The sequence below is a fragment of the Dicentrarchus labrax genome, unplaced genomic scaffold (assembly GCF_905237075.1).
Source record: "Dicentrarchus labrax unplaced genomic scaffold, dlabrax2021, whole genome shotgun sequence".
Taxonomy (NCBI): Eukaryota; Metazoa; Chordata; class Actinopteri; family Moronidae; genus Dicentrarchus; species Dicentrarchus labrax.
In genome coordinates this window covers 15,748,226-15,767,906 of record NW_026136710.1, presented here as the reverse complement: position 1 = coordinate 15,767,906, position 19,681 = coordinate 15,748,226, and the positions used below count along the sequence as shown (strand labels likewise).

Sequence of the window (19,681 nt, the reverse complement as noted above, 5' to 3'; positions counted from 1 at the left end):
GTCCTTACTCTGTGTGTGTGTGTGTGTGTGTGTGTGTGTGTGTGTGTGTGTGTGTGTGTGTGTGTGTGTGTGTGTGTGTGTGTGTGTGTGTGTGTGTGTGTGTGTGTGTGTGTGTGTGTGCGCGCGCAAGAAAGAGAGAGAGACTAATTAAAACTGCTGAGTCACAATCACTTTAGCTCTCAAAAGCATGAATAATATTGGAAGCAAACTGCGGCCGGGCAAAAAGTATATGTCGCTTTGCCCACAATTCATTTGCACGCCTTTATTTGCACACTGTGCATGGCAGCAGACTCAGCTGAACATAATGATATAGAAACTGTTTTCGTTCAGGTGTAAGTTCCACTCTAATTGAATTGGGAGACCGAGTCACTCCCTTCCTGTCATTAGTCACAACTTTACCTTTAGATTCTTAGACTTCAAGTGGAAGGAGGTACGGCTGGACATTTAGATGAACACATATTCAAAGGGTGAAAACTGTGTTTAGAAAATCGCTGCTGCACAGAGAGGCTGATGTCTTCACCCACTCTTGCCGTACAGTAACAGATATCAAAAAGCTCAAAAGCTCAGTTTAAACCAGTAAAGTTCAAAGTGTGATGACCGGTTTAGAGTTTGCGTGAAGGCTGAAGTTTGATGAAGTTGTGAGACTTCAAATAGGCGTGGGTTCGAGCATTCCTCTCGGCTCTTTCCCAATTTTCTTTAGCGGGAGAAACAATTTTTGGAAAATTCATGCAAATGTTCACTACCGAAAGATGTAGTCAGCTTAAGAAACATAATATTAGTAGTCGTGTGTGATTTAATAGTGATGATAATAATAATTATGATAATGGTAATGTAATCCGGACATACGTAAGGATGGTGACTGTCAGGTGTGTAATGGAAAATGGTTCTGTCTTAGCACATAAATTGGTTTGAAACTACATCATCTAATTTAGTGTCTTCATCTCTCTCTGTACGTTCCTCTCGTCTCTCTTTGTATTCATATTTTTCTATCTCTCTGCCCCTCTCCGTCTCCCCCCTTTCTTCTTCCCCTGACTGTTCTGCCTTAGCCTCCCTAACACCAATTATACTGTGTCAAATCCATGCATGTCAGTTTCCAGATCCCTAATCATCCCTTCTCTCTTTCATCTACAAATCCTTTGTTCCTCCCTCCTCCCCCTTTTCCCTTCTCTGTAACCTTTCTTCTTCGCTCCTCACCCTACCCCACCCCTCCGTCTGCACCATGTACACACAGCCCATCCTCCTCATCCTCTTTCCATTTATCTGTATCACATTTACCTTCCCATCTTCCTTTGAATTTTTTTTCTACTCCAATTTTATACCTCTCTCTTTCTCTCCAACTTGCATAAATGCACTAGAAATTTTGCTATTGATTTTTATGTGTGAATAGTCACTTTTCAGTGAAAGTTGCAAAGATCTCACTAGGTCAGACCATGTCGTGTGGTTTTCTGTAAAAGGCGTTGTTACACTATCTAGCTGCTATAGCTACTTCACAATAAAAGCCTCTTGCTGGTTCACCATTGGAAAGCTTTTAAAGGCTAAACCTGGTCTGTGGAAAGAAGGCCATTAACATTAACTTCCAACACAGAACCTCCAGCCCGAATGATAAAGTAACAATGCAACCTTTGCTAGGTTTTTTCTAATCAGAGCATTTCTTTAACAGTAACAGAGCAAGTCACTGGCTGTCGCTCAACACTCGATTTTACACATGAAATTCAGTTAACTTGTCACAAGGAGTTCTACTCAGCTTGTGAAAAGCTGTAAAGTCTTCTGTGGCTCTGAGGGGAAATTTTCCAAAGTTTACAAAAACAAGCCTGATGATCTCATCGGGGTCATATCAGATAGGAGACTTAAACATTTTCTGAAGAAAGAGCGTTACAAACCGAAGATGTGGAGTTTGAAAGACGAGGGCATTTAGGAGGCATGGAGGGTTGGATAGAAGACTCTTTTTGACTTTTTATTCATATAAATATATAAAATCTGCCTCATGTAAGTCGGACAACTTAATGGGAGTGAATAAGTGCTGTTTCCCAGAATGTTAAACTAAACCTTGAAGGTCCTGACACAGAAAATACAGTGGAGAGAGGAAATTTTTTAAAAACTTGGTTGTTTTGATAAAATATATGCTAATATAGAACACATTTAAGAAGTTACTGGTGGATTTTTATACTATTCATAACTCATTTTATTTTAAAATTGACAATTGGCTATGTTCTGTCTGATCATCAATAGTTCATGTGATGGTCAAATGGTGCACCCCTAAAGGAAGATCTGTATTTGAATGGCAAAAAAAGCTATTAGTTAGTGCATCCAGCAGTGTTACAGATTCCACGTCTGAGAAGTCTCCCCCACTCCCTGTCTGTTTCCCAGGCAGAAAAGACACATATGGAAAGGTGTGTGTGTTGTGACTGTAGTAGCAGGGGGTAGGGGGGAGGGGGGCAGGGCTAAGCGAGGGAGAGAGCTGGAGACAGGGCGAGGGAGGTAGGGGGAGGGGTTTGTTTATTTCTGTTGTGTTTTTTGATGGTAACTGCGCCTCCTGAGCCCACAGGGGGAGAGAGGAAAGCAGGGAGACACAGAGAGAGAGAGAGAGCGAGGGGGACAGAGATGATGGAAAGCGAGAGAAGATGGTTAGCAATATGAGCGGCGGCCGAGGCACGGGAGACAAACGCGGCAGAGGAGGGAGGGATGGACGGACACACGGACGGATAGAGGCAGAGCGCGTGTCAGTCTGCCGCTCGTCGCCCAAACAATGAACGTGCTGTGGTCGCTCCCGGCAACGCATCGTCACGGCAACCGGAGCCAGAGGGGTGCGCACTGAGCGAGAATGGCAGAGAAAGAGAGAAAGAGGAGGAGGGAGGGGGGAGGACCGAGGAGAGGTAGAAAGAGAGATGGTGTCTTCCCCCCCAGTAGATAGATCCTTCCTCTGTGGGTCTTTACATGTATGTGTATGTGTATGTGTGTGTGTGTGTGTGTGTGTGTGTGGGGGGGGGGGGTTGTTCTCTCTGCTTGATCATGTGCGTCTGTGTGTGGTCGGTGTGTGTTAGCGGCCAGTTGTCTGACACCATGATCTTCTGTAACCATCTAGGTGAATACAAGAAGGATGAGCTGCTGGAGGCTGCGAGGTGAGTACCAGACTGTGCATGCTCTTTGTTTTCCTTTCATTTTCCCTCTTTCTTTCTTTCTTTCTTTCTTTCTTTCTTTCTTTCTCCTGTTATCATGTCCCCCCCCATGTGACATCTTTTCATGTGTTTTTTTTCCCCCTCTTCCTTGTTCACCTGTTCAGTTCTGTCTCTCCTCTCATGTCTTGTTCCCATGCTTACTTTCTTCTTCGCTCCTCTCCCGTTCATGTTTCCTTTTCCCTCTTGTTTCCTTTCTTCTCTCCTCTACTCTCCTCCTTTTTCAGCCTTTTTTCCTTTCCATATTTTTTTTTTTTATCATTTTCTCCTTTTCTCTTCGCTCTTCTTTGCCACCTCCCTTTCCTCTCCTCTCTGAACCACTTTTATTTTCTGTTTCCGGTCCTTGTTTCTTATCTTCCTCTCTCCTTTCTTGTTTTCTTGTTTCCTCTCTTCCCTCTCTGCTCCTATCTTGTTCCTCATTTCCTGTCTTTTCCTCTCTTATCTTTTTTCCGTGTTTCCTCTTCTTAACTTTCTTCTCTTTTCTCTCATTTCCTGTCTTTTTGTTCTCCTTTCTTGTTTTTATTTTGTTTCATTCCCTCTCTCGTTTCTCCTATTTTGTTTCCTTTCTTCTCTTCTCCCTCTCTCTTTGCTTCCTCTTTGACTTCTCTCTTTTGTTAATTTTCTTTCTGCTATTGTTTGAATTCCATCATTTTCTGCCTGTTTATCACTTGTTCTTTCTTTCCCTCCATAACACACACACACACACACACACACACACACACACACACACACACACACACACACACACACACACAGCTCCTACACTAGACAGGTGTTTCAGATCCAGAGAGCTTAGTACATGTGGGCCAGGGACACTTGTGCATGTTATGGTTGCAGGGAGTGCATGTGGGCAATGTGTGTGTGTGTGTGTGTGTGTGTGTGTGTGTGTGTGTGTGTGTGTGTGTGTGTGTTGTGTGTGTTTTTGTCTCTTGCATGTGGAAATGGCATAGCTCTCGTTTGGGATTGTGTGTGGGTGGCTGAGCGCTCTACGCCTCAACAGCCTTCCTCCTGCTCTTATTCTCTCTCTCTCCTCTCCCCCCCCTCCCTCTTTCTCTCTCCCAAGTCACACACACACACACACACACACACACACACACACACACACACACACACACACACACACACACACAAGGAAGCAGCTGGCTTAGCATAGCTGTACCCCAGTGTATTATGGGGTCAGCAGGCTGTTTAACTGTGAACTGTGAACTCACTGTGCCTCTATCACAGCTGAGCCACTGACTGGCTCATCACCAATGTCATTTTACAGAAGAATTTCTTTTCTTTTTTCTGTGTTGTGTTTGGTCAAATAACTCCCACACATGGCTTATGGGATATTGTTGTTTTTCTGCTTGATATTTTTCCTTGATATTTGTGGCCCAGATAGCATCCTTGCACAGTGGTTTAGAAGAATAATAAGTAGAACTGGTAAAATGGTTCTACATAGTCTGAGAGTAATGCAGTGAGTCATTGCATTGACTGGAAAAAAAACAAAACAATCATTGATGTTTATGACAGCGAATGTATTACAGACGTATTTCTGTCCCGTCAATCAAATCTGTCCCTTGAAGGCTGCCAGTCAGCCGACAACAAATAATCAAGTCAAGTCTTTGCTGATCTGGGTCCTCTCTTGTGATTTGTTAGCTGTAAATATTGGCTCGACTACTTAATTTTTCAGATCATTAAAATATATTTTAAGTTAATTTAAACACAGTTAGTGAGGCTAAATTCTACCCAAAACCTATAGATTTAACATTTTTGCATTATTTGCATTTGCTTTTTTCGGCAGCTTTGGCAGCATTCTGTAAACACAACAGTGGCACATTATCACCTCATAAAGCTGATATGAAATCGTATTTATTTACACATTCAGCGGAGACATTTTCACTCATTTGGAGTTGTGTCAGGAAACTTGCATGCTTTCATATCACGTGAGGCCAAATCTGTGCATTCTGATAAGCATTCCCTCAAGCGTAGGACAGGAACTTCATAATGTCTAACTTGCCTTATGAACTCATTGATCCTTTATCTGACTGAGGTTTGCACCCGTTAGATGGCCCCAAGTCCCAGACATGACTCTGAAATATCACAAGGCTAACTGGGCTGTGTATTGACGTAATGACATGTGTTGAAGTAAAAAACTGATTTATAATAGCATCTTTTTCTCTCAGTCCCACCCTCCTGTCAGTTTTGTCTTGGATCTATGATATTCTCTCAACTATAGCCTGCAGTGGGTTACTTAAAAGAACCAGTCGTTTCTTTGCTAGGGTGCTGCCATTGGGTCATCCGCCTTGTTAAAAAATAATAACTGAAGTTATCAAATAAATGTAAGTGGAATGAAAAGCACAGTAAAATAAAATAGAGATACTAATATTGGAAAGTGCAAGTACCTCAAAATTGTATTTAGGTACACAACGTCACTATGTGTACTTTGTTACTTTCCACCACTGGGTATCCCACAGTAGGTTCATATGAGCTTTTTTTTGTTGCTGAAATCATCTGCTTACTGCGTCAGAAAACAACACTGCTGAGAACCAGAACAGTAAAGTTATGACAAAACAATTAGCTGAAATACCTTAAAATGCTCCTGAGGGCTGAGGGAAATGGCAAAGTCAGGAGATAATATTCTGTGGGTTTATGCTAGCAGCAGCACCATTCATATTACACAGAAGTTATTTGAGTATTGATTAGAGCAGTTTTAACCAATATAAATGTTAAGTACCCTGAAGGCTGTTGTTTATCTCTTGGTACTCTCGTTAATATGCACGAGTGATAAGATGGAAGCCTAGATGGAAGAAGCAGTGAAGATCCAGTCACACTCTCACAGATTCTCTTCAGGCATAGAAATATCCAGCCATTGGAATGAGCACTGTCCCTTGTGGGCCACTGGAGATCATTTGTGTGACATCAGGCCTTTAGAATATTCACAATCACAACAGAAACTTTTATTGATTGCACCTTTTTTCTTTTTTTAAGTTATTTCTTTGCCCTTTTATTGCCTTTATTGTATAGTGACAGCCAAAGATAGACAGGAAAGGGGACGGAGAGAAAGGGGATGACACGCAGCAAAGGGCCACAGGTCGGATTCGAACCTGGGCCGCTAGCTCTACCGACTGAGCTAAACGGCGCCCAATTGATTGCACCTTTTGAGATACACTGATCCAAGATACAATATATGCCTCTGAATAAGTGAACTTAGTGATATTACCGATCCTGGAGCTGGTGCATTGGACCAACTTCAAGGAATAGTTTTGACATTTTTCGGGAATACACTTATTTGCTTTCCATCCAAGAGTGAGATGAGATGAGATGAGATCGATACCACTGTCACATCTGTCTGGTAAAGCTATAACATGTAACATTTGTGCATTAAAATATCTTGCACAACTAAACAGGTAGAAACAGCTAGCCTGGCACTGCCTGCTATATATTCTCTTCAAGAGAGCAAATAAATGTGTTTACCAAAATGCTAAGCTATGCCTTTTCAGCGCTCATGCTGAACAATAGCAGTGCACAGCAACACACAAAACACTGTCAGACTCAGGGAAAGCTCTTTTACTGTCCTTAATAGCCCCATTATAGCAAATAATACATTGTTTTGGTTTGTTCTGCTTTTTCTGACTGAGGAATATACAAGAGGTGGAGATGTTATTTAGTTTTTGGCAGTCACTGTGGTTCACATGTAAAAACCTTTTCTCTCTTTTGACTCATTTAGATTCATACGATTGTCAATTGGCTAGATGCTAAGCTGTGCTAAGATGCTACGTTAAACAGACAAGGGGGCACACACACATACAACTCCATGTCCTTCGTTCCGGTTAAATCCTCAAGATGTCGTTTGCATTGAAATGAAGGCCTCTTGTCCTAGGGTACCGGCAGTAGGAAGTGGCTAGTTTAACAAATGAAAGAAAAAGATTGAGAGAACTAAAAAAGGATGCTGAGCTATGGAGGTAAAGGTGAAGAAGAAGAAACAGAGGGTGGGAAGGGAGGGTAAAGGTGGGCAATTTGGACGAGAAGAGAGTGAGAGGATAGAGAGGACGTGAATGCGAAAGATACAGAAACAAAGAAAAGGAAGGAGAGGCCCAACCAGAAAACAAAAGTAAAAGGAGAGAGGGAGAGGAGAGGGAACATAGAAGAATAGAAGAATAATCCTTTTCTTTCCATCTGACAGCTTCTTCCTTTACGGCTGTCACAGGGATGATGGTTGGACTGGGTCGCTGCCTTGGCAACACTTTTCTGGTGGCCACCCAGTGCCAGGGCAGCGAGCCTAGGAACCAGGAAACACAGATCAACAACATAAACAAAGTCTTAACTCCTCTGTAGCTAGGCTAAATGGTATCCTCGAACAGATTTTTTTTGTAGCTGGTTGCACTTGTTGCACTCCCAACAGGCACACACACACACACACACACGCACACGCACCCGCACACATCCCTCAAACATTTCTTTTTGTCAGCCTGTTCCTACAGATGAAATTTCTCAGTCTTTTCCCTTCAGTCTCAAGCTTCTTATCTCATTCGCCCTCATTTTCTCCCCCACACTCTCCTGCTGAGGAACAGTGCTAATCCTTTATGGTGTTGGATGTTTCCTATCTGTAATGTGTGTGCGCGTGTGTGTGTGTCTGTGTGTGTCTGTGTGTGTCTGTGTGTGTTTGTGTGTGTGCATTCACAGGAGCGGAAACGAGGAAAAGCTAATGGCCTTGCTCACTCCGCTCAACGTCAACTGCCACGCGAGCGACGGCCGCAAGGTAAGAGCAAAGCAGAAAGCCACACAAACAGTAACGCAGTAACAATCTCATCACTGGCATTTTTTTGCACCTGAGGAAAGTCATTAGTTTTACAGGAACCATCAAACTGGTGCTTATAGGTGTTATTTTTTATTTCTAACAGGAAAGGGAAACAAACCCTGTTATTGGTGCTCGGTTGTATCAAATAATCTGAGCATTATCCAGAAAACATCGGTAGGCTTTCTTGGCTGTCGGTCATTAAAATGAATGGCTGGAGACACAAACCTGTCTGTGAATAAATTAGCACTCATGCTGAATGATAGCAGTGCAGAGCAACACACAAAGCACTGTTAGACTGGGGGACAACTCTTTTACTGTCCTTGATAGCATGATGATGGTGACGGTTTTTCTGAGGAATGTTATAAATGTAATAGTTTATTCAGATAAAGGAAGAGTGAGAGAAGCTGTGCTGAGGCCTTCACTTGGTCTTGGCCAGGGTTAGAAGTTGGATGGAGTTTACACAAAGAAATTTTTTACTACTTCTTTTTTTTTTTTTCTTGTCAGTGAATTATTAAGACCGTATTGACCATTGGGTGAACACGAACCTCTAACACATACATACATACATGCACACAATGAAAATAAAGAACTGCTCATCCAGCCTCACGTTGAGCCCAAACCCTCGAAGACTGGCACTAGCACACAAACTAGAGCTTTCTCATACACAGTAATCCACATTATAGCATAGATTTTTCTAAGGATCACAAACACTCTGATGTTACTCTTTGTAGTGTCAACACTGGGTCCAATAAAAAAAAAAAAAAACCCTCAAAGATAAGACTTGATTGATCAACAAAGGGGAAATTCTCATGTTGCAGCAGTCCAAGAAACACTCAGAGAGGTAGGAAACGGATAAAGAGCTAAAGCTATAAGCTACAAGCAATGTGTAATAATGTATATAACTTTAAAAGTTATATACATTACATATACAGGACTCTGTGTAGAATGTAATAAATATATACATTAACATACATACAACGTAATGTATATAATGTATATGTGTTGTGTGTGTGTGTGTGTGTGTGTGTGTGTATAAACATAGTCATTTTGTGGAAGGCCTGACCAACTTTTCTTTTCACCTTTGTCCCCAGTGTGTACAGGCAGCTCTCACTGGAAAAAAAATGGGTGCCACTGCGTTCTCCTGTTCTCCTAAAATAGATCCCTGGTTGAGGGGAGCCTGGTTAATTAAGAGCCACCCAAGTGTGGGTTCATTTCCGGGGCTGTGATGCACAAAGGCAAACGTATTGAAAAGAGGTTCAGTGAACTAGAATGAGCTCAGTTTTCTGAGTCCCTTGTGCAGTTGACCTCTGTGTAATACAGCGTGTGTAACCTATTTGTAATTAGGTGCATGTTTTGCTTGCTTGACAGGTACCAAAAATTAGATCAGTGTTTAACGGTCAGCTAATCCCGCACTTGGGAGTTGATTCTGGTGTTAGAGTTGCAGATTGTAGGGCGGGGTAAAAGGCTATGCTAAATGAAGTACACAGACCAACAGATGAAAGGACTCTATTATATAATTAAATAGAAATTAATTTGTGACCACAACATCCGCTCGTCCGTCCTTAGGGAGCCATGAGCCTCAGCTTGAGCTCTGCTGCGTCACAGCAATATGTCTGGCTTGTGACTGATTAGTCCCTCAGATCAGTAACTGGAAGACTTAACTGGAAGTTTCTAGTCGTGTATATTCCAGCTTTAGCTGAAGTACTCCCAGTAGTCCACAGTATCACTGTTTTCCAACCTGGCAGGAATACAGACTGCTGCTGACTCAGTTTCTTTTTTCTTTCTTGAGAGCTGAATGAGATTGAAGCTCAACTCTGCAGTAGCAATCGGTCAAACAGGTTTTGGGGTCCTTATTGAGTTCTCGTTTTCACTCTCTGTTGGAGCTTTACTACTAAACTATTATTCTTGTCAGAGTAGAGAAACTTCTGAAACAACATTTTGATTTTGGTGTGAGACTAAAATGCCATTATAAACCAAAACTACTGATGTATTATAGTCGGACTGACTCCACCTTTTTGCTGAGGTGCTAAAGTGGGTTTGTAGAAGCAAGCTATCATTGAGAGATTGTTTCATCTAAGAGATATGATTGGGCACAGACATTTTTCAGAAAACAGAAATTGCTGTAATTTATTGGTCTCTAAAGCTGAGCCCACTGTGTCTTATTGGTTGCCATGACAACTGCTGGGACAACCAGGGAGCCAAAGGGAGCCTTTTTACTCTGTACTCTTGGTAACTGTCATATACATGCTGTAACAGCCTTGAGGAGGCTCTTTCCTATAATTATGGATACTTCAGTGTTGTTGATGATGCTCAGCTGCAGCTTGTATCCATCATATCGCCATTATAGCCATAATTGTGAGAGCACCCTCTGGTTATTATCTGTGCAGGTGGCCCGCTGGGGATGTGATACCCCTAGGGAAAACCGTGTAATTTGAAATTCTTTGGAGATGCAGGGGACAAACACAAGAGATCGTCGAGAAACGTTGAGATTTAATGGCTCATAAGTAGATGAATGCAACCATGTCCAGAATATAAATATGGGGCTCAGACATATTCTGAAATGACCTCTCCGGCACTGTCTGTATTTGTAATGCTCTTTAATTGCTCAGAAAGCTGTCATGCACAGTAGATGGAATATATTTTCACGCCGGTGCAGTTTAATCCTCGTTATGGTTTTAGGGTAATTTAATGGGGTGATGGGGATTTACATTCCCACTGCTAACGGAAATTATATAGTGAGGCTGAGGGACAACAAAAACTTTCCCACTTGTCATTCTTGTCCTTTGACTAAGTCCATGAATGCTGTTCCTATACAGTGTTTCTCAAACTTTTTACACTGTGTATCACCTCAGAAAATAGTGGGCTCTGTTGTCTTGTTGCTACTTTCTTTCAGTCCAAATGTTGCTGTTTTTTGATCGTATCATATGCCTACGATACCACTGGTGGTACACGTACCATAGTTTGAGAACCAGTTTAACAATGGTAAATCAATACACCAGTGAATGCTCATCACGTAAATACTAGGGATGTAGACAAATATGAATATATATATTGGAGTATGAACAGATAATACGCTCTGAATAGATTGATTTAGTTCATCACAAATATCAATCACATCAGTCATAACATCAGAGTCATAATAGAAACAAATCATAAACACGCTGGGCTATAACTGATTCAGTGCAATTCTTACTAGTATTTTCCCCACTATTAAGTCATCCTGCTCTGTTTTCACTCTTCATTTCCATGTTGATCATTACCAGTCACACACCTTGGTGTTTTGAAGGTGGGGTTAAAATACAAATCGTGTTTGATATGATTAGTTTAGGTATGTGGTTAAAATGCGATGTAATTTGGCATATTGTGTAGTGTGATGACATAAAATGTGAGACGTGAGCCTTTGATTTCAGCGAGTATAAGCAACTGACGATTAGATTGTAGTATGATAACTACTTTATAACTTAATAAGAAGTGATTTAAAGTGAGACAGGTAATGGTGTGACGCAAGAACATTTTCCAGAATAGATTCATGCAAACTTGCAAAAAATGACACTGTTGGCTGGCACATATAGCATCACTGAGATTACACACACACATACAGACACAAACGCACACTCTGACACACAGACAAATTGTTATGAGGACACTAATGATAATCATGGACAAAACAGAGCGTGACAGAATCCTAATGATTGATAATAATGATGCTTCCCTTAAAATTAGACAAGAACCACTTCCTTCTCTTTCCTTGTGTGTGTCTCTCTCTCTCTCTCTCTCTCCGTCCTCCTCCTCCTCCTCCTTCTATGTTTCATTTTAATTAGAAGTGGCAGCGGCTCCCCTCCTCAACCACACACTCACATACAGACACACAGATATGGAGCGTAAATGTTGATTGCAGATGCCTCTTGGGGAATTTAAAAGCTCTGCTTGTACAGAGCGTACAGCGGTACACACATGAGAAGAGTGGGAGAGAGAAATATTATATGGCCAAATGTATGTCGACGCCCCTGACCGCATATTTAATTTTGATCTGGAAAAATGTTCCCTGTATGAGTTTGGCCCCTCAGCTTTAACTGAGGGGCAACAATGCTAAAGCAGGCAGGGCTATTTTAGGCAAGTCTGACACCAAATTTTTTGCCAACAGTTTGGGCCAATTTTCCCATTTCAGCTTGATAATGCCAATGTGCACAAAGCCAGATCCATTAAGAAATGGTTTTCCCAGTTTGGTTCAGAAGAACTTGAGTTTTCAGTAGAGTGGAGGCTACACGCAGACACACACACACACACACACACACACACACACACACACACACACACACACACACACACACACAAACACACACATTCACAGCTGTAATCCTAGTAAGAGCTTTTTTTTCTTATTATGCTGCTCTATATAAGCAACAACACTATAATAGCCGTGTGTGTGTGTGTGTGTGTGTGTGTGTGTGTGTGTGTGTGTGTGTGTGTGTGTGTGTGTGTGTGTGTGTTTGTGTTTGTTTGTGTGTGTGTGTGTGTGCTCTAGGATGATTGAGGGCCCATCAGAGTGGGATATTATTAACACAGCTGAGTGGAGAGCGTTATCAAGCTGCCGCTATTGAAACCTACCGCTCACTCCCCCACAGACACACACACACACACACACACACACACACACACACACACACACACACACACACACACACACACACACACACACAGAGGAGACGGACACACACACACACACACACACACACACACACACACACACACGAACACACACAGTTGTTCCTGCAGACTTAGCCTGGGCTTTCTGACTACCCACTGAAGACACACAAAGGCCACACAGAATCATTTGTTTTCCCCCTCTTTTTTAATGTTTCCCTTCTTACACACTTCAGCTAGACTGGCTGTCAGTAGTCGTGCTGGAAATGCAGCTTTCGCTTCGTTTTTCAGGGAATACATTTCATGTTTTGGAATCAGCACCGTCTGTTGTGAATGTGTGTTTGCGTTTGTTGGTGTGTGTGTGTGTGTGTTTGTGAATATTGTGAATTTTGGATCTATATCTTACCAGTGAGAATCATTGCACCCACTCGCGTCCTAGCTGGCACGAACATCAAAGAATCTGACAGCTGAAGAGCAAGACCAAGATTCAGAGAGAGAGAGGGAGAGGGAGAGAGAGAGAGAGAGAGAGAGAGAGAGAGAGAGAGAGGGGAAATAGAAGAGAAAAGACTTTCATTGAAGCCTTGTTTAAATGTTGATTATGGGAGCTTATCCTGCTGAGAGCACCAGACTTTCTGTGTCATTTATACCTATCTGGTGAAAAATATGTATATCTAAAAGTGAACTTTATAGTGGAAATGTAACTTTAAGAAGATATTAAGAGGTCCTACAATAATTTAAGATGATTTTATATTTCAGTTTATGATGTCAACCACTAAAATTATACATAGTATTTACTTATACAGCCTCAGAACTGACTAAATGTAATAAAAGGTCATAAATATGACTGAATATGTCAGAACTATTAAAATGACATAAAAATAAATCTAAAGCTTTATACTTTAACTCTTTTTTTTGTTTCACTCCCTCAGACACATGCCAACACAAACACACAAATATGGAACAATCACTTCTCTGGACATGTATGGATACGTCCATCTCATTGCATATGCATAATGAGAAACGTATAACACATAATGAAATGTGGTTAGGAAAAAGAAATGCTGCATGGGGAAATAAATACAAAAATAAAGAAATAAAATCAAAATAGGTAGTAATAGAAGAGTAAAATAAATAAATACATTGTATTAACTGTTTGATGGTGAATGAATGAACCAACTGGTTGGAAGTTAAAGGAAAAATAGCTTTTTTTTTTCAGTTTTCTCTGCAGTTATTTAACTAACACTTTTATTATTTATTTAGCTATATTTGGACTTGTCCGATAACCTTTTACTACATTTCGTCAGTTTTGAGGCTCCAGGGGTTATATAACAGCACTATTATAAGGCAAAGTTGCAAGCACTCTGTGCTGACATGTAAGGTCAGCTGTTTCCTGAGCTTTTACTGTATAATCGAACAAGATGCTTTTCATTACTAGTGCTGACATCCCTGTATTGAAGAATGTGCCAGCTTGCCATGAAACTTTCCTTCGATATTAAGCTCCCATTTGTTGATCTCCTTTGGGTCCTGATGAGTCTGCAAGATCAGAGTCGAAGTCATTGTGGCTCTTGTCTTTGTTCACAAATCCAGGCAAATCTGAACAAGGTCGTAGGAATGACTGTGAATTCTGCTTGACAGGAGATTTTTCACAGCGGAGTCAGTGTTCGTAAATGTTACCTGATGCCCTGTCTGAGAGAGAGATTAGACTTCTGCTCCTTTGTAACAAATAGTAAAAATATCCAGAGGCATTTGTTAACTGTTCAGGTGACAGATGACAAATAGGGTAAGGAAAAGTTTTAATAAACTTCTGTCAGTGACAAATTTAACCTTGTGCTTTCATGCAAGCCCATGGCATGGTATTGTCTGAGGACAATGTATGCAGCTGCAGCTCGCTAGTGTACAGGCGGTTTATCAGTAAGAATCAGCTATCCAAATTTTTGTTTCCCAAGTTAAAAAGAAAAAAATAAGTGCTAGAATTACAGTTATAGTATTACTGTATGTTTAGTCGTGATTAATAATTGTGACTTGTTGTCAATCTGGGTTATGTCATACATTATGTTATGCCAGTGTTATGCAGGGTCAGCTAAAGATTATTGTCTCAATTCTTCTTTGCCCAACTCTTGTGTCTAACCATCTCTATGTCGCTGCCTCTCTAATGCCCAACCTAACTCACTCCTCTACCCGCCTCATGCCTCTCTTGTCCCAGCCAGTCCCTGCTGTGTCCTCATCTTCCTTGGAGTTGTCACTGTATTCCTTGTCATCACCGCAGTTAGATGTTGAAATACACTGGCTCGACAGCTGTTTTTCCTCTTACTCGTTGTTCGGCTCAGTTTGTGTGTACTGCGCCGCTGAACGTCTATCACCAAGCAGCAGCTCTCATTCTTCGGAGGCAGACCATTACATCAGCAAAACAAATGACAAAAATCGCCCAAAAAGAAACAACAACCGGCAATGGACTCAGCCATACCACAACAGTGCTTAATTAATCACAACAACCCACAATCCTTCCTTACCCTTAACCATGCCATTGTTGCCATGTGCAGATATGAAAGAAACAAGTAATTAAGAAAAGATTAGCAAGTTAGTAAGTAAGGCTTTCTTTATGTTTCACAAAGACATTTGAAAAGCATTTTATTTAAAAGAAGGCAAGCAAAACTTTGCCCTAAAGGGAGCATGTAAAGGGAGATTTAGACTTATCCCAGAACTGACCCTTGAGGAACTCCACAGGCCAGGTGGAGTAGCACAATCAGACATCTTGTTAGAATGAATGCAAAGGCACAATTAAATTAATCTGCAGAAAACCTTTTCAAATATAATGATCTGTGGTATTAATAGGGTTGAACATTTTGTTACATTGGTTTAGAGGACTTTACATTCAATCTCGGCACGTATAGCTGATGCTTTTGAGACATGAGATTTTTAACTGTAGAGCTCCTAGCAGCAGATACGTAAAAATATATTTATAAAACTGGCCGTCTGAAATTTAAAGTAAGAAGGACACTTTCTGTGGATTTCCAGGAGTGTTTTTCCTAAAGTTACTTTCTGAGCTGCTGAGCTTTAAACTTTCCATTGAGCCCTCAGTTCGTCAGAAAAGTCCGTGTTTATAGCTGAGAGGCAGAGCAGATTGACAGGTGATGGCTGAGATATCGTGTGTGTTTCTGTGTGTCTGACTGTGTGAGTGTGCACGGGAGAGCAGAAGATGAGAAAACTAGCTGTAGGTTATTTATCTTCCAAGCTGTTGGCTGGGCTGAGCTGTCTGCACCATATTGTGTGTGTGTGTGTGTGTGTGTGTGTGTGTGTGTGTGTGTGTGTGTGTGTGTGTGCGCCAGTCAGAGGCATAGCACACAGATTTGCTAATAAGTTTATTGATCCAGTCATCTGACACTACTCATCTTGTTAGTGCATCCACCTGCTGATGTGCAGCTCTGACCAAAGTACTAAGGCAGCTGAAAGAGTCATGCACATTTTTTAAGAGATGCTTCACTATTTCTTTTATCTTGAAAGTCCTATATTCTAAATGTTTTTTGGTAAACTTGAAAAAGCTGGTATCATTGTAAACCTGTTAACCTAAAAATTGACTGAATCCCTCATTTAATCAGTCTTGGATTTTTTTCAAGAGAAATCTTGAGAGAAATGTTTTAAAACAGCCAGAGAAACATCTAGTTTCAGATTTGTTTTAAGATGATATGTATCTGAACACTGGGCTACAGAATGACTGTATATATTTATCCAGGTACTAAATCTGAGCAGCAGTTTTGACACATTATAGAGAGGTTGTAATGCTTATTAGTCTGCAGCATGAAGCCAAGACAGCATCACCTCTCTGAACAGAATACCAGAGGAATAAAACCTGACTGTTTATCCATTATTGAAGACAGTATTATTATATCCATCTATACCATTGTCAGTAATATGAAGTGAACTATAACGATTAGATGAATGTGTTTGTCAGCTCCACAAGTTGCATTCTGTATTTCTGTCATCCGGTTGATCGATTGCAACAAATCTCCCCATAAGTGACATTTTTTCCTCACAGCAGAAGATGTTTATTATTGTGAAATGGATAGCTTGTCTTATATGACGCAGAGAGATTCATTTGCTAAATTTGATGCTCGAGCTGATGCTCTAAGATTTTAGAATCTATTTTCTTACAAATGCAGCATCTGTGGTATTATGAACAGTTAAAAGTGACCCAAAAGAAACTGAAAAAATGTAATTATCTTACCCTACAGGCAGAATATTTTTCTGTTTTTAGAACACCTTTTTAGGACAATTTTGTTTGTTGTGGTGTGTTTGTTGCTGTAATCAGACTGATGCAGGGCAAAGTTAAGGAATAACATCAGAGCTTGACGCGCGCGCGCACACACACACACACACACACACACACACACACACACACACACACACACACACACACACACACACACACACACACACACACACACACACACACACACACACACACACACACACACACACACACGCAAACGACACCAAACAAAATAATCCAAATGTGGCTGTTCACCCTCCCAGATAGATCATTTCTCATTGCTATGGCAACAGCTGACAGCTAGCAGTCACCGTTGTCATGGGAACAGCTTGACAGGCTCGTAAAGAGAATAGGAAGACGGAGAGAGAGTAGAGGATGTAAGCGAGGTTAAAGAAAAATAGAAACCCATAAAGAAGGAACTAGCACAGCAGAACATTACACACCCCATGTGTTTTTAAATGGTGTATTAAATCTAAATTTGTGATTGCTATTTTTGATTGTCTGACTCAATTTTAAAGCTGCTTATAGATGACCAAATAAGCTAAATGAATTTTATAATGTGAGGGGGATGCATGGGGACGGTCGGTATAAATAAAAAGAAGATAAATGCTACCAAGGGAAGTCAGAAAGAAAGATTAGTATTTTCCATTTAGGCTTGAACATGCCCTCTGTATCTTTCCTCGCTTCCTCCTTCCTTCATGTTCCCATATTTCCCTCCTTCATCTCCTTCCCTTCCTCCACTCCTGATTCCCCTCCGCCTCACAAAAAGGCTTTTAGGTGATTAAAACACAACAGAGTGTTTTTTTTTTTTTTATTGCTTTTGTTCACTTTCAGTCTGCCACTGTGAGTGCCGATTGCATCTGTTTGAAATATTGTCTTCTCTGTTTTTCACTTTAGTGCAATACATTTCATCAATTCCCAGAGGGCTTTATAGAGAGGAAAACCAGCAGGACACAGGTGCCAAAAATGAACTACGTCGTACTAATAATGGGGTTTAACTCGTCAACAATCACTCATGAATAAACATAATGTACTGTATATGATATATATATATAATTTCGTACACTTTAAGAGCAGATATTACTGGGATATCCAGGAATTTATATTATTGACACAACTACTGCTGTGTAACAATTTGGCCACAATTAGCACACTGATATACACAGTCCAGGTATATACTAGGTTTCGACCTAGTCTTGCTGACTGTATTAAGACATACAGGCAAACAATACTCTACAGCCATGCTAGGGGCTTTGTGAGGCTGTGGTGCTTTGATGTTATTGCTCACATCAATACACTAACATGCTCACAATGAATGTGCTAACCTGCTGATGTTTAGCAGGTATCATTTTTACCATATTCACCTTCTTATTTTTGGGTGTTAGTGTGCTAACCATTGCTTATTTGCACTTAAGAAAAAGGAGAAAATAAAAGTATATGTCATGCATAGCTAAAACATGTAATGATTATTCCATAAGCCTGTAAATAAGCAGTGAAAGTCGAGCAAAAACATAGCAGGGTTCATGAAATTTTTGGACTAAATCCACTCATTCTCACATCTCTCTATTCTTAAATACGTTCTTCATTTGTGTAAACAGCTTCATCTGACCTTCGCCACGCTTGCAGCCTTGGCATTTGCAGAAATATTGAGCTTATGTAAACACAGGAATATTTAAAGACCCTAATTTTTGCTCAGTGCGCTGCTGCTGCAGCTGCTGCACTGTTGGCTTTCTTTAAAGAGCATTCATTAAAAAACAACTTTCTTCTCTGCCATCCAAAGGGTCACCATGTGGCCTTGCAAGTAGTTAAAAATTAAAAATAAATCTTTGTTTCATGAATTAAAAAATAACAGGCTGCAGTGGAGGATAGTTGGGCGATGTTGGATGGCTCGCGTAGATAATAAATGTGCAACACTTTTGATTATTAGCACTGTTGGCTTGTGGCTACACAGGTCAGAGGATCATAATAAAAGTTTCAGCTGGTGGTGAATCCAATACAAAATACTCAGGCTATGATGGTGTTTATGTGTGGCAGTGGGCTCACACACACACACACACACACACACACACACACACACACACACACACACACACACAAACAAATCTGCATGTACCCACTCCTCTCACAGGGCTGACAGATTGAGGAGGTGGAGCTTAAACTACCCATACCGACCCTGGCAACAACATAATGGTGATGCAATAGTGTGTGTGTGTGTGTGTGTGTGTGTGTGTGTGTGTGTGTGTGTGTGTGTGTGTGTGTGTGTGTGTGTGTGTGTGTGTGTGTGTGTGTGTGTGTGTGTGTGTGTGTGAGGCCTAACTGATGACTCACTGGTAGCTAAAGCTTTAAAATGTACTGACGACCGGATTAATGCTTTACACATTTTTTTTGTGTTCTGTATATCCACAAAAAATTGCAGTAACACGTACACAGGCACAAGCAGACATGCACGCAGAACGACAGTGCATTTAAAATGAGGATGATGACTAACTGTGTACCATGTCCTGCTTTTTCCAAATGCTGCTGTCACATCCTGTAAATACGAGTGTACCATCTGTCCACCCACCTCTGCCTCTCTGCTTCACTGCCACTGCCGCATCTGAGCTGAACTCCTTAGGGAGCAGCAACACCAAGCAGGAGATTGGCTCAAAGCAAAAGCACCTGGAGCTAAATTTTCACTTTTGTTGGACATAAACAGCTTTGGTTGCAACCACTACAGCCATTTTTTGGATCAAAGTTAAACTTATTCCTTCTTTGGTAGGAGTTCCCGTCCCGTCTCCATATAACCTTTTGAACCCATGCTGCGTAACTTACAAA

The 19,681-nt window shown here is 41.0% G+C and overlaps 1 protein-coding gene across 4 annotated transcripts in view; it reads left to right on the top strand.

Annotated features, from left to right (window-relative positions):
• Window positions 1-19,681, top strand: part of tnksa (tankyrase, TRF1-interacting ankyrin-related ADP-ribose polymerase a) — an 84,051-nt gene that overhangs the window by 23,206 nt on the left and 41,164 nt on the right. For 2 of the 4 annotated variants that reach the window (XM_051412909.1, XM_051412908.1), the window contains exons 5-6: window positions 3,083-3,119; window positions 7,842-7,917. In XM_051412909.1, the coding sequence (XP_051268869.1) occupies window positions 3,083-3,119; window positions 7,842-7,917 (113 nt within the window). Of the gene's footprint in view, window positions 1-2,532; window positions 2,874-3,082; window positions 3,120-7,841; window positions 7,918-19,681 lie in introns of those variants that run through there. The other 2 variants (XM_051412911.1, XM_051412912.1) reach the window with 2 other exon arrangements.